At 44.8% G+C, this 25,935-nt stretch overlaps 1 protein-coding gene across 1 annotated transcript; it reads left to right on the top strand.

Annotated features, from left to right (window-relative positions):
* The first annotated feature begins 1,805 nt into the window (after nt 1–1,805).
* On the top strand, nt 1,806–18,186 carry LOC131281722 (capping protein-inhibiting regulator of actin dynamics). Its single transcript, XM_058311069.1, has 7 exons — nt 1,806–1,942; nt 4,441–4,725; nt 13,389–13,539; nt 16,687–16,785; nt 16,994–17,125; nt 17,185–18,012; nt 18,106–18,186. The coding sequence occupies exons 1-7, from the start codon at nt 1,806–1,808 to the stop codon at nt 18,184–18,186; spliced, it is 1,713 nt and encodes a 570-aa protein (XP_058167052.1).
* Nucleotides 18,187–25,935: the final 7,749 nt, after the last annotated feature.

Raw genomic sequence — 25,935 nt, 5'->3', positions numbered from 1 at the left:
TACTTAGCTGTTAAATTCACACTGCTTTTCGTTCTGTTTCAGGGAGAGTTGCAAAGATAGATAAATTTCTTTGAAAACACCACTTTTCCATCTTTTGTTATTGTATTTCATTGTGGCACTAATGGTAAACTTGTTCATAAATTGTCGTGATTTTCAAAAAAATCATTTCACACAAAGTTTAAAATTCATTGAACAAAAAAGTCATGACATTTGCAAAATTACCATTTGACACTGCGTTTGTAAAGGAACCCCTAAATAATGGACAAAAAAGTGATAACTTCACAAGAACTAGTATTTGTTTAAATCTAGAACAAAGGAATTTTCCGTCGCCTTTGATTTTACTTTTACTGCCTGAAGTCCCAGACGCTGTCCTTCCAACGGAGCCACATATGATTGTTTATTCCTGCAGTCACACGCAGGACCATCATTTGGGGTGTATTCCTCTTTTTTGTAGCCGCATGCAATTTCTCGTATTCAAAATATCACTCCAAACTCCCCGGTATGAAGGAAATCATATGTGGTCGGTTTGTTTGCTTGCGAGTTTCGTTTTTTTTTTATCTTTTCCGTTCCGAAAAAGCAAAAGTGAAGGAAAAGTCAGTGCTTTTCGATGTGCCGGGCCGGGAAACCCATCAAAACAGACATGTTTCATACCGGTCCACTGGTGATTGTGGGTGGCTAAGACCCTATCGAAGGGCTCGTGGGGACACAATGGTGGTTTGGTACCACGGAAGGATGGGGGAGGGTGTGGCCTGTCTAGGAAAACCTTGTGGTGAACATTTCACCCACCCAAGCAGGGCCACCCACACACGAACATCATTTCCACCAGCCAGCTGTTTTCGGGCCAGGCTCTGTGGTGGTTGTGTGTTTTCCCCGTTCGTGGGAAACCCCCGTTGCTAGGGTGTTGGAGTCCCTCCCAGGCAAGGTGAGGTAAGCTCTGTGGCGAGGTAGTTGAGCGTTTTTGCCGACCCGTAACCTCCATGGGGCATCATGGGCTCGTCGGCTTCAATCGAGCGTCAGTTTCGGTGCCAGCGTGAATCGGTGAAGTGTGACGCATACGCGCCCAGTACCGAGCCGAGTTTTTCCGGGCACTGGAGGATGTTTCGTGAAAGTTGTCAAACATAGATTTAAACAGATCTTTGTAGGAATTTTGTGGAATTTTGTGCCTTTTTCTGAAACAGTGTTTGTAAACTGTACATTGACATCAACCAACGGAATGAGTGAAGCAATTAAAACAAATGTTTGATTTATTTAATGTTAGTTCCTTGTTCCGTGGTCGCTTTTCCACGTCCCTCTGACAGCCTTCAGATGACGTTGCTCTCACGTTCGTCAACCCGTTTGATTGGTTCGCAACGAATGGATCCTATATTGAACGATGTGCTCCATTTTTTCTCGGCAAGCATCGCTCGACCCAGAAAGACGATGGAAATGTGTCCGTAAGCCCCGCGTTCGCAACCAGCGCCAAACAAAGAACCCTCGGATGGCCGTCGAGGGTGTTACTTCACGCCTCGGAATGTGAACGGGCGGAAAAATTAATTATCAATGATTTATGGTCCGCGCTGTGTGCTCAAACCTGAAGTGTCAACGTTCGGAACGGAACGGAAGTGTCCACCGTAATGGGCGAACGATTTCCGCGGCCGATGGAACATAAACAAAACTCGTACAAAGTGCTGTAATTGAAATGGCCAGAGATTATTTCACGGCCAGCCGAATCGTACCCGATGTAGACGGATCGGCAAAGACGACAGAAAGGGGGCCAAATTGTGCTTTTATGTTGTGATCGTCCATTTGCGTGCACAGTTTCCAAGATGAACGCCAACAGCTTCTGGGGTACCATCGATCAGCTTCTCGGCCGCGAAGCCCAGAAGCAGAGCGGCCAGGATTCGCTGAAGGTTGCCGGTTGGCTGTCGGCGTACGCTGGAGTCCGGAAAAGCGGCGGGCAAGGGTAAGTGTTGTTCCTTCCAGCAGAGAATTGGAAATGGAAAAGAGGAAGGGTAGTTGTCTGTCGGGGAGCACAGAAAGTTTTTGAAATGTTTAGCAACTCGTACGTACTTTGTTTCGTGGCACAACAAAAGTTTCCCACTTCACAAACATGTTTTGATTGTGACAACGCTTGAATTGAATACGTCACGTACATGTTTACACAAATAAGGATATGCTCATGAATGTGTTCCGTTTATTATTCGATCATTCGATCATGCAAATGATATATAACTTCATTTTGTCTTATATTTTGTCTTATCATGAAAAACATAAACTTTTGGGTATTCATCAATAAGAAGCTCATCTCTTTTACAACCCTTAGCAGCACAAATATGAAACGCTGCAACATATCTTCGTCCCCAGAAGTGCCCTTGATATTGATAGCGCACTTCTGTTTGATGCGATTAAGGACTGCCGTCTCCAAACGCCCGACACAAGAGCATTGACCTAAAACATGCGAACCACGTTCGGTGCCGAAAAGCACAATAAAAACGCTAAATGAGTGTCTAAGCCGGAAACATGCATGCAAAAGTAGGTGCATTTTGCATCGAACCAGTGCAAGGTCCGCGTGTTGGTCTGGTGCGGAGGTTGCCGTCTGTATCGAGATGCAATGCCGAAACAGCTGAAGGCAAACGACCTTCGTGTTTGTATGCCAGAGCGAAAGGAAGGCACCGTAAACATTATTCTATATTCTGTGTGCTTTTAAAAAAAAACAATGGTTGACAGTTTGTTTGGTAAAAATGTCATTTATATTATACAATTTTGAAAGTTTTTCTTCCAATACATCTTTTATCATACAAAAGGACTACTGTAAAATCGTTTAGTTGAAGAATATTACTCATCATTCAACATGCATAATATATTCCATACTGATTCGGTTTTTGTTTTATTAAGCAGTCCTTGGTTTGACCTTATCGTTCGAAAACACTTTCCCCGTAGAATCCATTCCAGTTGACGCCATCTCCCGAGGGAAAAACGGTAATCCATCGTCACGCAACCCTGCCCATATAAATCACGAACAGTGGTTGTGCGCTGGGAGTGGATGTACTTGAGATCGTTGTCGCAGAATGGGCATGACGAGTGAATTCGATCGCTGTCAGCTTAAAGTGTTTCCACGTGTCCTCCACGGTGCAAGTACCTACTTCCCAAGCCTTCCAGACACTGGAATCGCATGCAAAATCGTTCCGCCCATACTCCTTCGATGCGCAAAATATGCAAATATGCAGAACCCTGTGAGTCCTGTGACCTCCTGAAGGTCCGTAGCATACATGCTCCGGCTACATGCGTACTCCACCGCTTTTCGGGCCGGAAGGCGAAGGAAGTCACCAACTCGGTGCCATCTCGCGTTTTCATTGTGGCATTCCGTTCGGGGGCAATCGCTTACGGGACGGCGAGTGTTGCAGCGTTGCGATTGTTACCAAGTACCTTCTGCAAACTACCTTCCTAATTCCGCCCAAAAGTCTCATCCTGCGAGTGCGACTGCCTTGGCGTCGAGCGCAAACGGCGGCAACACGGCCCCGGGTAGTACGCGCTCTGATATATTTTGTCGATATTTCGTGGCATTGGACGATATTGGTGCCGTTAAATGTGCGGATATGTTACGATGGGTATGCTTATCGCAATAAAGTGAGATGTATGCGTCGTCTGCGTACCGGCTTGACGAGGACGACCACGGCGACTACAACGACGACGACGACGACGACGAGTAGCGTCATCCACCAGACAACAGTTGGGCTCGGTCGGGATATTGCCGCGAGGTTGGGAGGGAGTTGGCATGCAACAGGTTGTCCATTACCGGCAGCCACAGTTCGAATCGCTTACGTTCGCGAACCTGCTCAGGTGATTGCAACCGCTTGCGAAAAACCTGAACCCAGTGTCTTCGTCCTGCCGGCTGTAGGTAATCTCTGGCTCATGCTGAGGGTGTAGTTCTGCCACACTGAAGATCTCCAACCACTTCCTGCGGCGAGAGTGTGTATGCTTGAGGAATATGTGTATTAACTTGTTTTCTCATTGAAAAGCAAGGAAAGCGAGAAGCTTATTTCAATCTTCAATCCGATGTAATTCTTTAATGATCTTGTTTATAACCTCGTGAATGCATTAAATTGTTAAAGGCATAATCAAGGATTTGAAAAGGTTTATTTCTGACTATTTTACAAATATGGAAGTCCTCGTGGGCCGAGAATTACAAACCCACCTCATTATCTGCAATTAATATCTCCTTTATATACGTAAGGTTTATATAACTTTTACAGATTTTCCTTTTCCATGGTCTATCTATTCAGTTTGCTTTTTCTATCCCTAACATGTAGGATTTACAATGACACACTTTTATTGCTTCAGATTCTATCTGGCTGAGTTTAATTTTACGCCAAAAATTAAGAGAAATGAAAATTGTAATACTAATTGCAGTAGCAATTGCAATCATAATAATGTAACTAACTGACATATTGTTTATCCAAGGGACGACGCCAATGGCTACGGTAACGACGGCTACAATGGACTCTCCGGACGGACTTCTAGCTTGCCGTCGATTTTTCCATCCGGCAATCAGCTTCTGCCCACCGACCAGGACGGCTTCAGCGGGGACCCTCGGGACGGACAGCTGGGGACGGGAGGGGCAGCGGACGACGGTGGCCACCACGGTGGAGCCCGGAAGAAAGTCCGCTTCCGAAAGTCCAAGCTCCGCCAGCTGTACGACGTGGAGGTGCTACCGGTCGAGTACATGGGACCAAAGATCGAGTACAGGTGATATGAAAAATGAAAACGAGAAAAAAATTTGTTGTTGCTTGTGAAAATCACATTTTCTTACAGATTACTTGAGCAAAAAATGGAAAAACGATTGTAATTTAAAAACAACCACGTGGAGTATTCCGTTGTGTCGAATACCAATGTCGACATTGCGCGAATTTTGTCGACATAGGCTAAGCTTTTTGACGAATGCAGCTTTCGAAAGCTTTTGATTTCGAATTGTCCGTTGGAAGTCAAATTGAGTTTTGTATTTGAAATGGTTTCAGTTGAGCATCGATTTTCCACTGCCAAAGATGCCTTTCCTGATGACAAAAATCATAATCATTTGTTTCCGGTTGAATGCTTCACTGTGTATATCAATCGATCCAATCATAAATCATATTATTTTATTTTGAACAGCGGAAACCGAAACAAATCATCTCATCAATGAACTTTGCGGTTTATGCCCTTATTAATATCAAATCCTACAACTGGTGTCAAAACAGCAATGAAAACATCACAGCAGGAAGAAATTGACTGCTAAAAACTTTCTCCATTCACCCACTTGCTGGTCCTTGTCGTGTTTGGCCCTCATAAAACAAACTTCTCCAACACTGTCGCAAAACTTTTGGCACTGGAATGGGGTTATGGTTAGTGATAGACGTTTACATTTGGTTTGGTCTTTCCATCGGCAGGTGCTCATTTCATACTGTTCACGACATTTAATTTAGACAGCTTGGTGGCAAAAGACGTTTTTTTACGTGCCATTCGATAATGATATTTAACGAGAATTATTTTAGTCAAGAAACATAATCACTCCCTCGAAGAGTCATGTTTTTGATCTCAATCTCTCGTAGTCTTTGTTTGTTTGTGGAATGACGCTGGTTTCCAACCCTTGACCTTGACAATGAACGAAGAAGTGGAACATTTTCCTTTAACCACAACAGCGTTGCATCGGTCGAGCACTGCGTTCCTCCACTATATCAATGATTGCATCGGCATGTTCCGACCACGAGCCACAGCTTACGGGCACAAATCCGTGCAGTTTACCGATCGTGATTGAATATTGGCTCGACATCGAAAGTACGACTCCCCGAAGTGCGGCCACCACAATGTCGCGAGGCGCGTTGGGAATTTAACAACGTCAAGTTTGACGTTTTGCTTCTATTGGCGGTGACTCAAAGTGGACATCATCGCTATTGGAACGTGCGTGGGTTAGCAAGTGTAGGTATCAAGAAAAGCCCTCGGGCAGTTAAGATTGTTTTTCCAAGCGTCTCCACGTGCTGTTATTATGCGTGCATGAAGGACCAGGAATGTAGAGCGAATGCAATGTTTACGATTGTATCGATTGACGATTTTTCAAATTTGGTGGCGTAAGCAACATTCAACATACTCATATTGATTATGAAATGTTTTTCAATGCAATAAATTGATTATGCCATTTGCACTATGTATAAGTATTACACGCATTTATAATTGTACAGCTGTTACAAAACGCAGCACTTTGGTTCTCATCTTTTAATAAATGCATCCTTCTATCTGTAAGATTTGAAAATTCTGAGAACCTAAATATTTAGATCAATCCAATAAAAACTAAGGATACTTCAATTTTTTTTTTTTCTATAAAACAACATTTAACTAAGAACTAACTATGCGCTATTATTTGATGTTTTGGAATCCACAACAAAAGGATAAAACAGTTGAATTTGTTTTCAAGGGCTGATGTCAATGCCATCGTTTGATAATGGCAATGAAAAGTAGCATTAAGAGGTTAAGAGCGCTTTGATGGAAGGTCTTTCAAACTCAGCAGGACCACCACAAATCCTCAATAGTTGTGTCCTGCACTGTTTTGCTGGATCAACACTTTATTTTTATTTCTTTGCCCCCAGAACTATCCGGGAAAATCCCGGGAATCCGGTACGCCCACTTACGATGCCCAGTCTTGACCTTGATCGCGCCCATTACGCGCGCCCCGGGGCGACTCGATTTTATTGTGTCAAACTGTCATAAATCAGCGGCACGGCACCTTGCGCGAAGCCGCCGAATTCGGCACCTTCCAAGGCTCGAAATGTTAGGTGCCGCTGTAGGGCGCCTCCGGGCGCATTGCCCCGCTGACTAAGCAGTCGCACTGGTAGTAGTGGTGGTGCTGGTGGTTGTAGTGACTCCCGAAAAGTTTTGCACAACTCCCCGAATGAAACCGTTGCCCCGGCCGAAAAGTGAATTTATGTCTTGTTTATGCCCGTGGCCATCCATATTCGGTTCACCTCGCACCAAACGAACGGGAAATTTCGTCCCGAGACCGGAGGGGGAGGAGGGCCGCTTCGAGCTGCTCTTGGCCCCTTCCTGCCCTTGCTGGATTTTCCTTGACTAGGGTGGCTCCTTTACGGCGTGAACTGGCATTGGCCTAGGGAGGAGGAGGCGCGTTGAAAAGAAACAAACCGAAAAAGACTACACCTGAGCTTCTTCTTGGGGCAGATTATCAGATTGGGTCGGACTTGAAATTGAATGTGACTCCTTGGTCGTTCGTTTTTCCATAGTGTTTTTTTTTGTCGCCAGCTTTTTTTTATTGGGGCGAGGAAAAGTTTGAAAAAGAAGCTTCACCTCAAGTTACTCGAAGCGCACGAGGAGGTGGAAGAGACCCGAGCTGGAGAAGACTTGTTCCAACTTTGGTCCCACGGAGGATTTGTCCTGCGCGACCTGCTATTATTTGTCATTCCGTTGCATTCGGCCGTACACAAATAATTTTTGTTCTTTTCTTCGATTGTGTATGTGTGTGTGTGTGTTTTATTTTACTTTTTGTCGGCTAAAGGATATTTTATTTATTTCGACTCCTTTTCTGGCCAATTTTTTTTTCCCCGCTCCATCGCTACTGCGGTGTTGAATTAGTTTTCCTCACGTCAACGAGCCATCAACACGGCATCGTTGTGGCCCGACCGAAGGCCTTTCGTTTCCTTTTGAAGGTGCGCGTGTGGCAAACGAGGTGAGAACAAAAGTGCTACAAAACAACCACCCCAAATACAACAAAAAGGGCACCAAAACCGATGGGGCGTCAATGGGGCACCCCGAGATGGTGCCAAAGATTTCGCATTGACAGTTTGGCACCGAAGTCCCGGGCGGCTGGACGTGCGCGTGTTTTTTTTCCGTTGCCTGCCGTTGTGGAAAATTCAATTACAACCGCACACATGGAACCCTTCTGGTAGTCTGTGGAAGTGCCAGACGTCTGACGGCGAAAGTGTGTTTTTGGTAACTGAACCACCTGAAGCTTTAATTGTTTCGCCACGTGTCAACTTTGCGCTGTAGGGAAGTAAAGTCCCTCAGAGCAGCGAATGTTTGTATGTGCAAGTGTCACCAACGGTTATCGGCTGTGGCAATATTGTTATTATTCATCACCCTTCCCATCAAGTTGTGCCAAAGCTAACCCAAAAAAAATGAAGAAAGTAACCAACCCCAAAAGTCAGCTCGAGAAGATGATGCTGGAGGAGGACTTTACGTTCTGCGAGTGTAACTTTGCCGTCAAACCAACGAGACGGCAGGAGTGAGTATGCCAGTATGCGAGAGGAAAGAAAAGAATAGTGCGAAATCATCGAAATGATTATCTAGGAGCTTCTTGAGGCAAAGATCAGAAGGGGAAATCTAAATTGAAATCTTCGAGAGCGTTTCCAACGGGAAGAGATTGATTCAGTGTTTATTTATTTTCCTTAGTACCTATCTCGACGTACCGTGTAGCTGTTAGTTGGGGTTACTAAAGCACTGATGTTGCTTTTGCGATCCGTTTGTTTTCCATCGAGCGTTCAAGTTCAAAAGGAAACGAAGAAATACTGATACAAATTAACGGAAACTGATTAATTAGTTCGTATCCTTCTTTGTTACTTATTGCGATTATTTCGATGCAACAAGTAGATGGAGATGTTTTACTTGGTTTTCTTGTGCTTATGATACTTTTCTAGGGTTCTCCCGTTCAAAATCACCTGTTGACCTGACTTCCTCTTTATCCAGTGCGAGTGCATCAGTTTTCCGCTCGGTGAAGAGTGTATACTATGCAATAAAAAATATTGCGAAGCCTATTATCAGCAGTCAATATTATCTCCCCGCGGCAAAATGGCGGCTTGAGTGGTTCGAGTATTTGATTTTATTTTTTCTGTGGATTCCCTTTCCTTTCAGCAGCCTTTCGACGAAGCTTAATTAAGTTGGTTAATTGAGTTGCAACAACCACCGATTCAATAAGCTGCTGAAGCTGAAAACAAGCTGGAAAAATGTTTAATGGTTCGTGACGAAAGGCATCCGATTTGGGTTGGAAAGTAAAAAACAAAATAAAAAAAACCGTACATAAGTGAATGAACTTGTTGATATGGCTATTACGGTTCCGCGCCCGCGCTAGCATAAGTCCCACGTGACCTAAATTGAGGCACCCGGAAGCGGCACCGAGCAGCGGTCCGATGCATTTTTTAATTAAAATCCGTAAGTCCGTGGGGAAAATCATAAATCCGGCACCGTATGGCGTTGGTTGTGGTATGGAAAAACACACAGTTTTACGCACAGGGAACTTCCCACAACGATAACGCCCGTCGCATGCCCGCCGACTTCCGGTATCGGTCAGGAGACATCTGATGATGAAAATAAATTACCTTTTTACTGAACTGCAAGCAAAAAAGGCCACTGCTAGCAAGCCAGCTTGTACGCTCAGAAGCTGAAAAGTGCTTAAACACAGTATTTCTCTTCCACCTTCGTGGTGGAAAAATAAAATCCTTACACTGGTAAATATGCATCCTCCCACGGGCATTTTCTACGTACTTTCCCTTGTCCCCTCTTTAATGACTCCTTTGAGAATTTGACTGTCACTTGACAAGCGCGGTTCGGTCACACCGGAAGGAGAGAAAAATAACCGAGCTAAAGCCTTCCTCGTACCACTTAAAAAAAGCATGAACGTTTATAAATGTGACGAATAAATTAGCGTAGGAGGACGTATTTAAATCTTCAATATGCGTCAATTATAAACCCATCAAGTCTAGCTACATTCCATGTTGACACAACTTAGGAATTGTTTATGCCAGGGCAAAAATGTTTTAACAACTTAAAGTTAAGCAGTATTTTGTCGTTGAACAAATTTGACATCAGTTTATGGAACGTTGTTCTGCGAGACTTTAAATATAAATTTGATTGCCTTAGAGAGCATGTTATGATAAAAAAAATCTCAGTCTGCTAAAAATTATTTTTCTCTTTTTCTACGATATTAAAGGACTGCGTCCTTGAAAAATGTAAATTTAATGAAATCATAAAATCGTAACAAAAGTCAATATTTTTCTTCATGAAATTTCTCTATGGAGTTTTGATTTCGGTTTCATGCCTTCAGGCAAAAAAGCAGTAGAAAAATCAAACATAACCTAGTTAATTAGGCGTTTTCCATTGCAAACAAAGCGCACCCTTCCACCTAAGCTTTAGTACCGCAGGCGGACATTGTTCCTCAGCGAAAATTATCCTCCACCGATTGTCTAAGCTCATCAAGAGAGTGGGAGTAATGAAAGGACACGGAAGGACCTCGCCGGCAACAGCTGTCTTCATTCACACGTCGGATGCACTGACATTGTCTGTGGACGCATGTGTGTGTGTGTATGTGTGGGCATTTGTTGCACTTGACTACCTCGGCGTGTGACAGTGCGATCGGGCATGATGGCGTGTGGCGTGTCGTGCGCATGCAATCGTGGCGCGAATCGGTGCTTCTCGTGTCAACGTTTGTTGCGGGAAAATGACATGAAAATGAACCGCTACTGCTGCGGTGCATGATAAATGACGCTTACCTTAGGCCTTGCTGGCAGAAGTGAGAGGAATGGCATGTGGGAATGTTGCACCATTTCCTCGGCAGCGAATTTCGACTCTTTTGTCTGCTGCCTAAGGGCAATTCGCTTGGATGGTTTTTCCCGAGCGCTTCGAAAAAGGGTGACATTGCGAGAATTTCCAAAATGGCTTACTAGCCGCTCGTAAGCATCGTCATCGTCATCGTTATCAGCATAGTTCAACATTGTCTATGCAAAACACAATGTCACCGACGCCTCTCTTCAATGTCTCAATCTCGTTCAACGACAAACGGACCGCTCGAGTTTAGGGGCTTTTCTGTAGCGTGTTATTTTTCCACGCTGCCTTCCAAAGCCCACAACTAAGTCTACGGACGTCTTCAGGACACGCGCAACTTCCAACGTGCCTTTTCAAGCTGTTCGATGCCCTTGTGGAATGTGTTTCGCGACGCGGTCCGGCTGCGAACCACGTGGCTCGTGTCTGGCAAGAACGGTTCTGGTCGTCTTCCGATCGGTCGATGGCAAACGGTATTTATCAACTTTATGTGCACTCGATACTTCGATATTCGATTTGCGTCCGATTCTATTTTTACGGAGGCTTTCCGCTCCCCCCACCCCCAAACCCGGATCGATGCCTTTCGACCAAACCGTGGCTTGGTGACACCGAACCTACCAGAAAATCGAATCCATCCACCCTTTTCGACACATCCAGCCGGTCGGTAACCGATGCAACTGCCTTGCTTTACATGACCAGCCTTACGAAACGACGGTTACCGGGTGCCTCGTTTACTTTTTAATTGTCCGTCCGTTAAACCGGCGGACGTTGTTGATGGGGTGAGAGGGTATCCATTCCGCCGCGGCAAAAGTCGCAGGCCGGTGTTGCTAGGTTGCCGGCAAAAGTTGCCCTCAGTCGCTCGGGGGCTTTCGCAGCACTTCGATGGTGTTTAAATTTTAATTTGTAGCCTCCGACCTAGCCCCGGAAGGTCAGTCAGGTCAGGTCACTTTCACGCGAGCCGGGTTTTTTGTTGTATTCGTTTGTAAGTTAATGTGAACAAACGGTGCGGAGGGTTCAGCGGAACGGATTTTAAATTCCGTGCAAGGATACTTCTTTTTGGAAGGTACTTAACACTCTTTCTTTTGGAATTGCTTCGGGAGAGCGTTTTACTTATTTTTCGTTTTTATTATTTATTTTTGTTATCATGCTTTGGTGTTCTGGAATTCAAATTTGATTTTTTGTTTACTTGTGTTTTTAAAATCCTTCGTAGTATTTTTTAGGCTTTCTTTAGATTTGAATTCAGAGAAATTCAGGTTAAATTCTAGCAGTAAATATTTCTAAGTTTTCGTAATTTTAAAATAGAGTTCTAATACCTCACCAGAAGTATTCAAATGTTATTGGCTTACTCCTTCCTTAACCTTTTCCTTACTTTGAACTATTACAGCTCTAAGCACTTGCCTGAAAATTTGGAGCAGAAAAGGCAATAAGTTTATCCATTAGGCCAGACACGTTTATCGCACCATACGCCGATAAAATCGTAATTCCACGCAAAGCTTAGTGTAGCTAGTGCTTCAACGCTTTTTGGTTGTTTTTGTTTTCCCCCAAACGCCAGCATGCTGGGACTTTCGTGTGTGGCAAGCGAACGCAACAAAGTTAACCGTGCCGGTAGACCCATTCTCGATGGCAACCCACGGAACCCTTCACGCTTCCATACAAATCTACCGTTTTATGGCGTCTCGTAAAAATATGATCACAATTATTACCGATCCGCTGCTGCGTTGTTATTGTTGCGAACTGGCATCACGGTACGACGCTACTTGTAGGTGGGTATGCTGCCGGGTGGTTGGTTGAAGGAACCGGTATATGCCTCAGAAGCTATCAGAAGCCTCACTATCCTAGTAAGGATGGTGCGCAATAGGGAGCCCCTGGTTCGATATGACCGATATGCGATTCGTTTATGTTTATTATTCCTACCATTGTTCTACAGCTGTTCTGTTTGGCAGCAGATTTTCGAGGTTATGTTTTTGTTTTACCCTTTTTTTTTGGTTCTTAGGCGCTGGTTCACGTGCAAGGGGCTCTGCCAACATACGAGCCGTGTTCGTTTTTGGGTACCATTTCGTGATGTGCCGGGTTGGTATTTTTTTGGCGATTTCTCCGCCCGTCCAGAAGAACAAACACAAACGCAAACGCTAAACGAAAACGCGAAATGCTCACCATCAGCGCCATGTGCCAGAATGTCAATACCAGGACGGGCTGTCACGGATTTGGAACAAGGCACGGGGTTGGGCGCGGAGAGAGAAATCGAAAGGATCGCGTTTGTTTTTCCTTCGTCCGTCGTTTTTTTTGCCCTACAGTACACATGAGATACAGAGCGCCAACGGGGACTAGTTCCTACCCAAAAGGAAAGGGGGGAAGGAGCGAAGGTTGTAGTACTCTACCTTTACCTAGGGTACACCAGCACCCGGTGTACTCCATTCGCTTCCAGTTGTGCAACGTTAGTCAGTTTGCGCCATCGTACGCCAACGGACGGAACTTGCTCTTCCGGGATTTGTGCGACCACCAGGCCAGCCGTTTCCGGTGCTGCCTCTCATTCGGCCATCGGATTACAAGCCGCACGTCGTGCCACGGCAACGGCATTCAGCGACACTGGATCGCTTCATTACGGTTAGTGACCGAGTGACGGATCGGCGGGTTCCCCAGAGGGAACATTGGTTCTCCAGCTGGTAGAAGTTAATCTTCAAAGGACTGTTAGAATAGCGACGCCGGATTAACCCACCACATAGTGACTATCCGGTGACTGCAGTGCGTCAACATCCGAAATCACCTCAATCGTTACGCTTCATCCGTGCTAACCGTGCGAAATCGCTTTCCATCCACTTTTCGATGACTCGTTTCAGCGTGAACTTACCCCGTGTGACCGCACAATTGGAGAAGTTGATGGGAACGAATGTGGTGCGGCTGACGGATCGTAAATATATGCAGGAGCTGCAGCGTCGCATCCAGGAGGACTACAATGTAACGCTCGAGAAGCGCATCAGCGAACGGGAGGTAAGTTGTTCCGTCTTCCGTTGAGTTGGTGTGAGGCCGAGGGAAGGCAATGATGTCTACCCATCGAGCGTTTTCCGGAATGCCACAGTTCACTAATTAGAGCTCAAATCGGTGCGCCTAATGAACGAAATGGTGATTCGAGGTGAATGTAAATGAGGAGCTCACATTATGCCCCCACCCGGTGGGAATACCACATTTCGTACTCCTCGCGCCGAAAAGCCTGCACTCGTTTCATTCGGGTGCACAGGACGTTAGGCTCGGCTCTACTGATAATTACGAACTCGGGTTAAAGTCATGCAAAGAATTTGCAATTAAGACATCGTTTAATTTTATCGACTTTTTCGTAGGTGTCTGGGTGTTGGTTCTTTAGACAAAAGATAATGGTTTGTCTTCATGTCCTCCCACAGGGTAAATCAAATGTCAAAGCGTTTAAATTTCTCCAAGAATTCTATCAGAATCTCTCATGTATGAGACTCAGTTTCCCATTTGGATGTTCGTATTTTGATAAAGTGAAGTGAAAGTGTCGGAAATGGATATCCGATTCCCGCGGAGTCCATCAGCTCGAGGGCACTTGCCAGAGTACGCTCGATGACGTGTCGTGCGCCTATAGCGATGCGAATGTCGGCACCGAGCACCGAAGTATAGCTGCAGGACTTGTGAAATCGATAATCGGGCCCTCGACTCACGCAAGCACACCGACCCGGGACCCTAACTGCCCTATGACACTACGAACTCATCCTCCACTCGCCAGTCGGCCCGATCACCTCCATCGATATCACTCAACTGTCTCCCGAGGAGCACGGCACAACGAGCTCTTCATTCTTGTGTGCTTTTTTTTCATCCGCTCCCAAAATTCACCTGCCGGTGCAAGTTTTGAGGTGAATGTCGAAATCACGGGCACGGAAATCGCCGCCACCCGCAACCTTCCACTATTCGACACCCGATTGGTTCGCTTGCTCCCCTGAATGTGTTTGCCGAAACTTTCGTTCACGTCGTCCTCTCCCAATCGGACGTTATCAGGTCGAGTGCGATGGAAAATCGATAGCGATAATCGCCGGCACGCCCGGGAAAGGTGTCGTTTCGTCATTTTTTGGAGCTGGTCACGAAATGATCATGACATCGTTGATGTACTGCATTTTTAGGTGCATCGGCGTTGTTAAAAACTTGCCTCAATGCTACACTACCAGCAAATGAATGAGAATGGGGTATAGTATAGGGGTTAATTAGGCTATGAGGACTTCATGGTATAAACCATATTGCCTCGTTTTTGACAAATGAGGTGATTGAAGCAGGCATGGAAATGTTTGCCCCTACTTTAAGCTTATCTCATTTTAGTGCAACACTTGTTAGAGGTGTTTACACTTGAATATACATTAAACGTTTTGGTATAAGCCAACAGAGAAAAGTATTGAATGTAAAGTGCAACTATATTCCCACTTAATTTTGTGCTGTTATGGAACACACTCCAACGTTGCTTAAATAAGTCGTCAATTAGTTTTTTAGTTGTTTGAACATTGTATTATAAAATACGAGTGTTGTTTGTTTTGTTTGTGAATTTTGTTTTAAAAAACTAATGTGTTTGTTTTGTGAATTTATCAACTGACTATTTTATCACACATTAGAAACCAAATTATATGAAAATTTAAACATATTTTTCAAGTATTTGACGCAATATTTACTTACTGATTATCATTTAGTAGTCGTACTTATCAGGGCTGATATTGCAATGTGTTGTTCTAAAATCTGGCTTGGAGATCCTATAGACCAACCAACGCTCAAAATGTACATTGTAACTAAAGCGACAACGAAACCAAGCAACTTACCACCAAATGGAAGTTTTGCTTCCCAAGTCTTCCACCTTCATGTACAAATCAGAAAAATGTGGCCAATTTTGATGTTCGCTCCCTTGTCTAGCCAACCAATAAACCCCGCTAGCAGAAGACCTAGCGCAACAAGTGTCGGAATGTTAAAAAGCAAAACTGGATACCCAATTTTATGTCCATCCTCCGCCCCGATCCAGATTGAGCTCGGTTCCGGCGAATTTTATTTCCAATACGTGCCATTTTCGCGCACTTCCGTGGCATCCCTGCTTTAAAGGCTCGCACACGGGAGATTAACTTCATATGCCGTTACCGTTACAGTTAACGCTGGGGAGCGTGCATGCGTTGGCGCCGGTGGCCTCTCGAATTGCACGGTACTTTTAATGCGATTATCATAATCGTAATCCTATTTCATCCTTTTTACCACCTCACGGTCGAAGCGCATGGTCGCCGGATTTTACGGCTGGCGTAGGTATGGAAGGATATTGCTTGGCCACGTAGAAAAACACACACGCATGATGCTGCGTGATGTGATTTTCGCGTTCGGCATTTCGGTGTGTGGGTGTGCCAGAGTTTGTGACTTGCTACGTGATTGCAGTTCGACGCGAGTTTGAATCGAGAATCATCCAGAGTGAAAGCTTCCCCGTGGTTCGAACGGGAACTCGATGCAATCATCCGAGAGAGGTTGGTTTCTTCGATGACTGCCATCAGGGGTAGAACAGGGAGCGGGTAGAAATGAGCCTCCCGTGGCGGCTTTATCCTACTTTTAGCTGCAAAAGTTAACCAGGATAGCGCACTTTGCAATGAACACGCTAAGTAAGCAGTGGCCTTTAACCCAACCGGGTGCTATTTATCTGATGACATTCGTCGTTGCAACCGGTACGGCCAGCAGGACAACATCTCTCCGGTGCAAATAGAGTTGGTCTGCAAGGTGCATTGAAAGATAATGGCGTTCGTGGGAGAATGTGAAGGGCTTAAGAAAAATGCATCCCGCCTTCGGCTTTAATCCGTGTTGCGTCCGACCTTAAAACCTGCACTTTAAACACCCATCACCTTCTTTTTGCTCCCACTTTCGCTGCTTCTAAGCGTTCTCCCATTTATTGCACTTCGTTCAATTCATTTTCTTTGTACCATTTCATATTTGTCTCCGGTCATGCATCGTACGAAAACTTGAACACATGCCCCCACTCCAACGTCAACCTTTCGTTGAAAATGGCCTGCATTTGTCATCCGGTACACATTTCCACTTGCACGTTGTTTCCATTTTTTCACACCGAATCCAAACACCGAACACTTCCCGACGCTCGACGTCCGGTTTGAAAAAAAGCATCGAGAATGGCAACGCCAGAAGCAGCTGATCCTGGACGGAAAGTATAGCCTGGAAAACTGTCCCCGGGCTCTGATTCCACTGCACAGCATTGTGTTGGTAAGCGGAGTAAAAGTCGCGAGCGAATGCGAGACGATAATGGACGACTTCCTCTAAAGATGAAAGGAAAAAGTGTCCTTCATGTGGCTTTGATAAGGATATAATTCTCTTTCAGGAGAAAACACAGTGGAAATAGTTTCATATTTATTATCTTTTTGATTTGACTAATTCTTCCCATCGTTATCTTCTTCCACTGCGCTTCCACAAGGCGAAGGAAATCGAGCGAGAAAGAAATCTGATCCTGTCTGGGGCTGGCGATAGCATACCGGAGGAGATGACCAGCTCGGTGTTTCTCGTGAACCAGAAAACCAACGTCAACATCCTGAACAAGCGGGAAAAGGTAAGCCTTGCGGATGGCTGGAACAAGGGGGCTTAAACATTGTCCACACTCTTCAACAGCTGAAAACGATTCGCGAGAAAAACGCCGAACGGCTGATCAAACAGGGCCACCGGTGGGAACGCGAGCGGTTGCAGATGGAAGAGCAAAGCCGGGAGCGGGAGATTGAACGGCGCACCAAGCGGGAAGCGCTGCTCGAGCAGGAAAAGCTGTACATGATCGAGGAGAACGACCGTTCGCTGAACCTGCTGCGCGTCAAGACGAAGAAGGGCCCGTGTAGGGACATGAACCTCCGCTCGGTGCTGATGCAGCAGCGTGAAGAGCTCGGCCGGTCGATCCAACGGCGCGACTTCGACCTGAAGGACGACCCGAAGGTGGACGTCGACGGTGGCGGGGGTCTCGGGCGTACGGATCGACGCCGGGGACGCCGGGGACACCGGAAGCAGCATCAGATGCAGCGGCAGCACGAGGTGAGCGAGTACCAGGAGTCATCCTCGCCGGAGGAGGGTTACATCTCGATGGCGAACGCCGACTCACCCGACGGGCTGGAGACGTCGATTGCGATCAAGGTAGCGAAGGGTGCGAGCCGGGACTCGGGGGACGAATCGGAGGGAGAGCAGGAGGACTCGGACAACGGAGGCGGCGCTAATGAAGCGGAGAAGCAGACTCTTCAGCTTGTACCCGAACCCGTGGAAGCGGAAGACGATGCCACCTCGGAGGGTGGAGACCCGGAGGAAAACCCCGAGCCCGATCCCGAGCAACTCGAGGCGACTGAAGAGGAACTGGAAGCGGCGGAAGAGGCTCGATTGCGCGAGGAACTCGACAAGAAGAAGAAAGCCCGCCAGGTGCGGAACGAAGACCCAAAAATAACGAAACTAAAGGAAGCAGATGTAAGTCACCTTACCGAGGGAGCCTCGCTTTTCCGATTAAAACAACCACTTCCATCTCGATTGATTATTTCTTTCTTATCACTTTTCCTCTAGACCGTTGCCGATATTTACAACGTCGCCGATGAAATCATCGTTCTGGAGAAAAAGAAAGCTAAGAAAGGATTCGGCAAGTAGAAGTAACCGGAAAATAATTGAACATCCCACCGATCGTGGAGTTGCCGGATGGAGGCAAGAGCCTATGACTGTGATCAGAGCGTTCATCTTTGTTCGTGTGCGTGTTTGTGTACTTGTTGTCTTTTGTTAACACCATGGAAAATGTTTTCCTTTGCACTATGAAAATCGATGCGCAAGTGTGCAATGTTGGAACTTAGTTCTGTAGCCGATGAAATTGAAAGTTGAAATAAATTGTTGCCACGGTTTATTTTGTTAGATGTTGAACAGAGCAAGCCAATGAGTTCACTTTCACAAGAATTGCTAATCCGAACCGATACGGTCTCTGCCGCATTTCAATGGTTTCCACTTGGACGCGTGTGTTCATTTTCTTCCCCGCAGTCTTAGTGGGCGTTGCATCGGCAATAATCACCGAAACCCGATGGCACTCCACGGATCGCAACCCACCCGAGTGTGGTTTTATGAATGAAATTAATGTCCTTACTATGTCCATAGTACAACCGAACACCTACCGGGCACCATGCGCCTCCATCACGTCCGACCACAGGGAAGCTTTCGTCCCTTGCTGAGCTTTCCCCGTCAACTTCGGGTCGTTCATCGGCCGGGGATTCATTTTTGTAGATCCATTCAAGGGTTCACCCGAGCGATATACTTCGGCGCTTCAATGGAATGAATTTTCCGACCCGAGCACGAAGGGGAAGGTTTTTTTTTGTTTGCGTTCCCTCCGGAAAAACGACCCCATCAGATGGAAAACACTCGGCCGGATGGGAGAGAAAGCGGGGTGCAGCGTGCCGTCGCCGGTAAAAATATAAAAGCCAGTGGCGATGCGAAACTTCCGTCAAACGCACTTTCAACAAGTGGTCGTCGGTTGGTTCTCGGTGATCGGAACGCTGCGCAGAGTCTGCACTGCCGTCGCCAGCCGTGTGTGGGAAATTCTTTGGACTTTGCTCACCTGCCGTCGTGTAGTGCTGTTGAAGTTGTTATTACAACCAACCGGAAGTGGTAGGATGTTGTGATTGAATGCTGTGTATGAACATTAGAACTATGAAGTGGTGAATGTAGTTAATTGCATACCTTTAGGCGGAAATCTTTCGGAGTTAAATTAAAACTCTTCTTGAGCTTCGTGTGGACTTTGCGGAAAGGACAATACTGAAGGCAGTTGTGTTTTGGTACCACATTTATGAGGCATATATTTCACCACACATTAGTGTTACTGTGAGTGATAAATTTTACGGACTTCCGCCACCGAAAAGCCTCCGAAAGTGTTGAACATCTTTCTTTGCGGAACGTAAGCCGTCTTATTGTGTTCGCCAAAAGCCATCAAATGTGTCAAACTAATTTCGCCCGTCCCATCGTGCCACTGTGAATGATCCTTTTGATGTTCACACAACGTCGATCCTTTTCGAAAGACTCGTTTCGGGACTTAAAGATGGACCGGACCGTCGTCTCGTGCGGATTCGTACAGAACCCGTCGGGAGTCCTTGCCAACGCTAGCCTAATGGCGCTGCCGTGTCGTGGGATAGCTTATTAGATTGTCCTCGCCCTCCGCCTAATGGTTTGGCTGGACCATCCAAAATAGCCCAATGCCAATGCCGAACCGGGTGGGTGCTTCTTCGAGCCGTAATTCGATTCGGTAGCGTCTCGAGCTCATCAGAGACTATTGTCCCGTAAAACCCACTAGAGTAAATGAAAATTCATGGTATAAATTTTAAAGATTCTTTGAAGTAAGAATTCAAAAATGAAATGTTTTCAGCACCTAATTTCCATTGCGTTTACCACGAAAACCCGAGCGAACCACACGATAAGCTTGCCGGCGGAAGGTAATCGGAGCAAATGTTTGTAGAATACCTTTTGTTTGCATTTGCATTTACCTTGCATTTGCACATAGCAACACGCTGCTCACCGAATGTTTTTTTCGTTGCCAATGATTCATTCAAAAAAAAAAAATGATTCATTCGATCCCCTCAGATACTGGCTTATCGGGCTAGCCGACGGAACAACGCAAGGTAAAGGTAGGAAATTATCGAACCTTCCCATCTGCGGCGAAGGCACAAATCGACCACGGCTATCAGTTTGTCCCAGCACAAATCGATACCAAACACAAACGACTTCGGAAATGTATATATTTCCATCAAACGAAGAACGCGTGAGTGAGCGTTTCTTTATTGATCTCGCTTCGAAATAAGATCGCATAAGGCTACTGGGAAGCTTTGGGAGGGAAAAAAAGTGCAATGGAATAATGATAAAACTCCCACATCAGTTACTAGTGATTACGACAGCCTCACGGTTTTCCAATTTTCGTCACAATGCGATTGATTGGCCTGAATTGATTGACCCGATGGAATTTCCTTTGAACTGCATTCACCTTTGCACAAAAATAATCGTGAAAAAATAGAAAAACGCGTTCGTAATGATGTCCAATAGCAAAGTGTGTCTCTGATGTTCGATGTGCAATGTGTTTCCAATGTTCAGACGAAAGTTTTGAATTATTCATCGTGTTTGTTTTCTGTTCCACCTTATAATCGTGTGCGTTTTACTCGACGTGGGTCGTAAGAAGAAGATTTATGAGAAGAAGAGAACTTTATGCCATTAGTTTTAGAGCAATTTTTTCTCGTTCTTTCTCAAAAAAATTGAAACTTAAGAAGTTAAAGACATCAATCTATAAAAAAATTAAAAAACAATGGATTGGGAAATGAGTTTCTCATATCAGTTTATGATCAAAATGAAGTCAATGACGTTCATATCTCATTGAAAATACACATCGCGTTGGAATGGCGGCTTGAAAAGAAATAAGTGGTAAAGTAATTCTATCCACGTCCATTGTTGATTACGTTTGGCTTAACGATGCGCGTGTTAATACCGATGAAACCATAAATGTTAATTAAGAATCTTTTACATAACGGAACCCGGTGCCCGCTGAGTAAATGAATATTGACGAGGAAAGCTCACAGGCAGAGATGATTAAAAAATGGTTTTATTTTTTTTGTACACAAAAATGAAGCAAACAATGGGAGATGGATTGAAATGGGTAGAAAAAAACTAAACCCAACTACTCTCAACGCCGAATGATGCCCTGACATGACATTCATTAGCTCCAAGCATTTTGTTGAAATATCATTAACAACTCGTGGCTTCACTTTGGAGCATAACGGAAAGTGAACGCTTTCCGCCCACAGTGCGAGTACTTAAATTGGCGTCATAAAACAATTACTACGGTTCGTTAACTTGATGGTGAACTCATCTGCCAACATGATTCGATGTCGGTAGGAAATTCATTTGACGGCCAAAAGTTTTTGATAGGTCACGATTATCTGAGCGGTTTGTGAAAACTTTAGGATAAAAAATGCTCAAAGCTGGCAGCAAATTGTGGGCACGTCGGAAATGTGAACAACAACCCGAACGTCGAGAAAAAAATGATTTTGATATCGATACCAAAGGGTCAAAGTATAAAGCTTTAATGTTGTTTAATACATTAACGATACTGTCGTTAAAACACGAAACAACCATTTGGAAACTAATTCAATAGTACTTTGAATTTTCTACCGACATTATTCAAACCTTTCTTTAAATCACAACAAAACCCATAGAATATTTAAACCCATTGAAAAATCAACACAAAGAAGCAAAACCATTAAGGTGTTAGTTGCGTAAAACCCTGCCTAAAATACGCGCTGCTAATGGAGCAACAACGTCAAGAATGAGCGGTGGACCAGCTTTTCACAAAACTTTTCCAAGGACTCTTATTAGCCGCGGAAAATCAATCTTTCCAACTCACCGTTTCTTTTCAATCACTGTAGCGGTTGAATAAAAGCGGTTGGTGCCATTTGAATGGGTTGATCCTTAAATAAACTGTGATCGAATCAAATGATCCCAAGAAATAGGAATCCCAAAACACAATCAGAATTGTAAATCGACCATTTCTTCGATCGTTTCGAGCACCGCACATCATCATCATCATCATCGGCATAAATGTCCTTCTAAATGTCAAAAAAAGACGGATGACGTAACAAACCGCCATGTCATACAACCAGCACCCGGACACGCGTCAACTCTGAACCAGACGAACTTTTTTTCCTTTGTTATTCGCCACTTCATTGATCACTTGTTCGGTGTCAAAAATTGGCAGCTGATTTCGTATAAAGCTCTTTCCACTTCCCACCCCCACTGGGCGGTGGAAATGTGAACAAGCCGTATCGCGCTTCCCGGAAGCTTCTCAATTGGGCCCGATTGAGTGCGGAAATCCGATACTTGTGTGTGTGTGTGTGTGTACAGTATGTTTACGGGAGTGGGCTTTTTCCCGCTGGCGGTAGGAAAAACTGGGGCCTTAGGGAGAGAACTCCATTGGCGGATCCGTTCCCGAATTACCGTGTAGATGAAGCCTTTCGTGGTGGTCCTCTAAAAATGGAATTGAATAGGTTTAGGTGGCTTTTTTTATCGCCTTTTTTCAATGTTTTCATAGAAAACTGCGTTGTATTTTTTGGCTTTTATAAACCAACCAAGCTATGGAAATGGGTTTTGTTTCACTATTATAATAGAAACGTCAAATTTTCCTCCATGGCCGAAGCAGGATGAAAAGCCCATTCAAGAACATTAAATAAACTCTTTCGCTTGTTACATCCTGACCAGGCCGTGGGTTGTGACCTTTGGTGCGTATCCTGATCATTTTGAGAAAACCAAAGAATTCAACGCCAACGCGAGCCCGGGATTGAAAATGCCAATTTTTCGCCCCGTCATCGACTGGTAAAGTAAAGTATCACATTTTCCGGGCTCATTCACTCGACCACCGATTGAGACGCCATTACGTGACCATGGTAACAATTCTGGTGAAAAAAAACAAATGTTATGGAAAACGTGTTAGCAAACATGATCAGTTCTTGGATAATGGCCCTACTACGATGTTTAGCGAGTGAGGGATGAGAAACATTTCAACCTAAAAACTGCTTGCCGAAAACTCCGGGACGACCAAGGGCGGATAAGTGAATTTGTATTATCCAATCTTTGCATTACGGCTGACGTTAGACTTGAGGGAGGGGTGGGGAGGGGGTCAACGGTCCGGGTCTGCAATCTGCCACCTCTGCACGCCACAGGATTATGGTCAGACTATTGGGGTTTTTATTTTTGCGTATTATTTCGGGTTCTTATCTCCCCGCCAGCCAGCACGGGCAAGAGCCCGGAATGAAAACAGAACGACTCAATGTTTGCTCGTGCGTACATTGAAGCACCTTATTGACGGACAGTTTCACGGTTTCGGAGTGGCTGTGCCATTGAACAAACGACGAGACTGCAAGATCTCTATTGGCTTTGTTGCTGTCGGTATTTTTATTTGAAGAGCATACGCACAATTTAACTGTTCGGAATAAATACTGATTTTATTTCATGGAATACACAAAGCCGTTTTTCGGTGGTGATCAAAACGAACTCATAACAAATTTAGCATTTATTCGATCGCCATCTAATGAACCGTTTTCCATTCTATTCGTTTGTTTTAGGACAAAATATTTCTATCATTTGTTTAATGACTCGAACGTTTCATCATCAAACATTCAGAATGATACATTTTATGCTAATCCTTATTTTTTAATCGAATTAAATTTACTTCTTTGAGAAAATTACTAATAACTGATCACCAACAACATCTTTCGCATAACTTATTATGTCTTCCAAGAGTTACCCTTTTGTCGATTAATCACCAAAGTTGCAAGTCCTCCTTTTCCCTCCTTGGGAAGCACAGTGCTGTTGGTGGTTCGTTTCTTATGGCTTAAGTCAACAAAAAAGAAACAGTTGTCCCTTATTTTACATTTAATTAAACTGCAGACCTTTTTCTGTTCAGTAACGACGTCCTTCCCAAACCCTTTTCCTCGAACGAAACGAAAGATTGCGTGCACTGTTCGCTCGCAAATATTGCACGGCCAAAAATGGGCTTCTAAACGGCGACAAATCGATTTCCGATTCGGTGAAAAAGTTTCCCCCCTTTCTGTCGTGGGAAGAACCGAGCATCGATTCGGTGTCGTTTTTTTTTACTTACCCGCCGAGACTCATTAGTGCCATAAATCACCGATCCTTTTTATTGTGCAGGCGGAAGGATCGCATCATTCCGTGCAGAAGTAACGCCTTTGGGTTCCGATCCTTTTAGCTGTTATACGAGGGAAGGAAGGATGATTTCAACAGCACGAGATTGATTTGACTTCGGCACTCAAACGCTGCCCGAATTAGAATGGTCACTGCCCAGCTGGCGTAGGAATAAGTAATATATTCGGGTTGAGTTATTGGTTGACAGTTTTATTTGCTAAACATGCCAACCAGTATAATTTTCTCCCGGCCATAGACACAAACAGCTATATTGTCAATAATTTCTGATTGATATTTTTTCCATGGCGTATCAATTTTGTGTTTCAAATTTAACCATTTTTCACACATATTTCACGTAAACAGTTATTACTTTGCTAGGCCCAGTTTCAGTGACTGGGTAACCAATTGGTTGGAAATAAATGTCAGTACGATTAAATCCTTCACTAATTGATTGACGAGTTACTCCAAAAGCCCACGCCGATCCTTGGAACGGGAGATAAATGGCGATGATGCGAGTTGGGCGAAAATTGAATAATAATGAATCATTAACATCCATGTAAAACGAATATTAAATTTCATTTTACGATGCTCGGATAGGAATCGGTCGGTGGTTAAGAAGAGCTTCTACACGGGATAAGGGATTATTGCGCGCGTTTTCGTTGGTTTAGCCGTTTTAATCTCCGGTACATCATTATCTATTCTCTCCTTCTCCAAATTGTCCTAACATTCCCTAACCTTCCTGAATACGGCTGGACACTGACCAACTGGCAGCTCCATGGTTTGAATGCCAACGTCGTTTTTCTCTGTACCAACCCACTGCCTATCGCGTTCTGCCCAATCCAGGCGCATCACGCAACGTTTGTGATATTTTTAGAAATTTCCACGTGCACAGTCACTGGCAACGGAAATACTGCATACTTTAATACCGAACTTTGGTACCTCGGTTTCCTCGGGGGCAGAAAGCCGGGATATGCTACTAAAAAGCCACTGGGACTTCCTGCTAGTATCAACCTTTTCGACTTGCTGCCCAAGTTTTCTGGTCTGAGTCTTTTCGGGCAGCATAACTAAAGACTTCGACAATGACCTACGCAAACGTTACTTGCTCACGTAACCGGGTCTGTTGCATTCCTGCACACAAATACACACACTCACATACACAAAGGAACGCGTTGGAATGAAACTAACGAAACTCATCTTTTTCCCCGGTTCCTCGCAAAATGTCAAGTGATGACTATTTCGGAACAGAAACTCGCCTCCCCCGGCTGGCATTCTTTTGCTACAAGTTTTTCAATTGGTTTACTTAACAGTTCTGAGTAGCTTCGGACTCGTTGTGTTCGGTTATATTAATCCATGTCACGGTTTGACAGTTCTCAAGTAGTGCCCCAGGGCAACGAAAAGCGCCGCCGTAAGAAAATGCGAACGGTTGGGATTTTTAATGTTTGCCTCTCACTGCCAGCGGGTCGGGACAGGATTCTTCGGTTATTTGAAACGTGTAAGTGTGTTTGCTTCGCGTCTCGATTAGCGGCGCTCTTTGTTGATTCACCATCGTCCTCAAATAGGAACCAGAAGAAATTCTTTCGCTGTGAATGTTGATTGTATGGTATTTTTGTTTGTTTTTTTTACTATTGAAAGCGCCACATTTTCAACATCAATAATACGGCAGGCACCGACTGTCTCATGCAG

This window comes from Anopheles ziemanni, chromosome 2 (genome assembly GCF_943734765.1).
Source record: "Anopheles ziemanni chromosome 2, idAnoZiCoDA_A2_x.2, whole genome shotgun sequence".
In the NCBI taxonomy this organism is placed as follows: Eukaryota; Metazoa; Arthropoda; class Insecta; order Diptera; family Culicidae; genus Anopheles; species Anopheles ziemanni.
This window is presented reverse-complemented; position numbering and strand designations above follow the sequence as displayed.

Bases quoted from the DNA above. Each gene is read 5' to 3' on its own strand.
- LOC131281722 (XM_058311069.1), top strand. From the start codon at position 1,806: ATGAACGCCAACAGCTTCTGGGGTACCATCGATCAGCTTCTCGGCCGC. The intron at 13,540-16,686 runs GTAAGTTGTTCC...TTTGAAAAAAAG, and splicing joins AGCGCATCAGCGAACGGGAG to CATCGAGAATGGCAACGCCA. The intron at 17,126-17,184 runs GTAAGCCTTGCG...ACTCTTCAACAG, and splicing joins TCCTGAACAAGCGGGAAAAG to CTGAAAACGATTCGCGAGAA.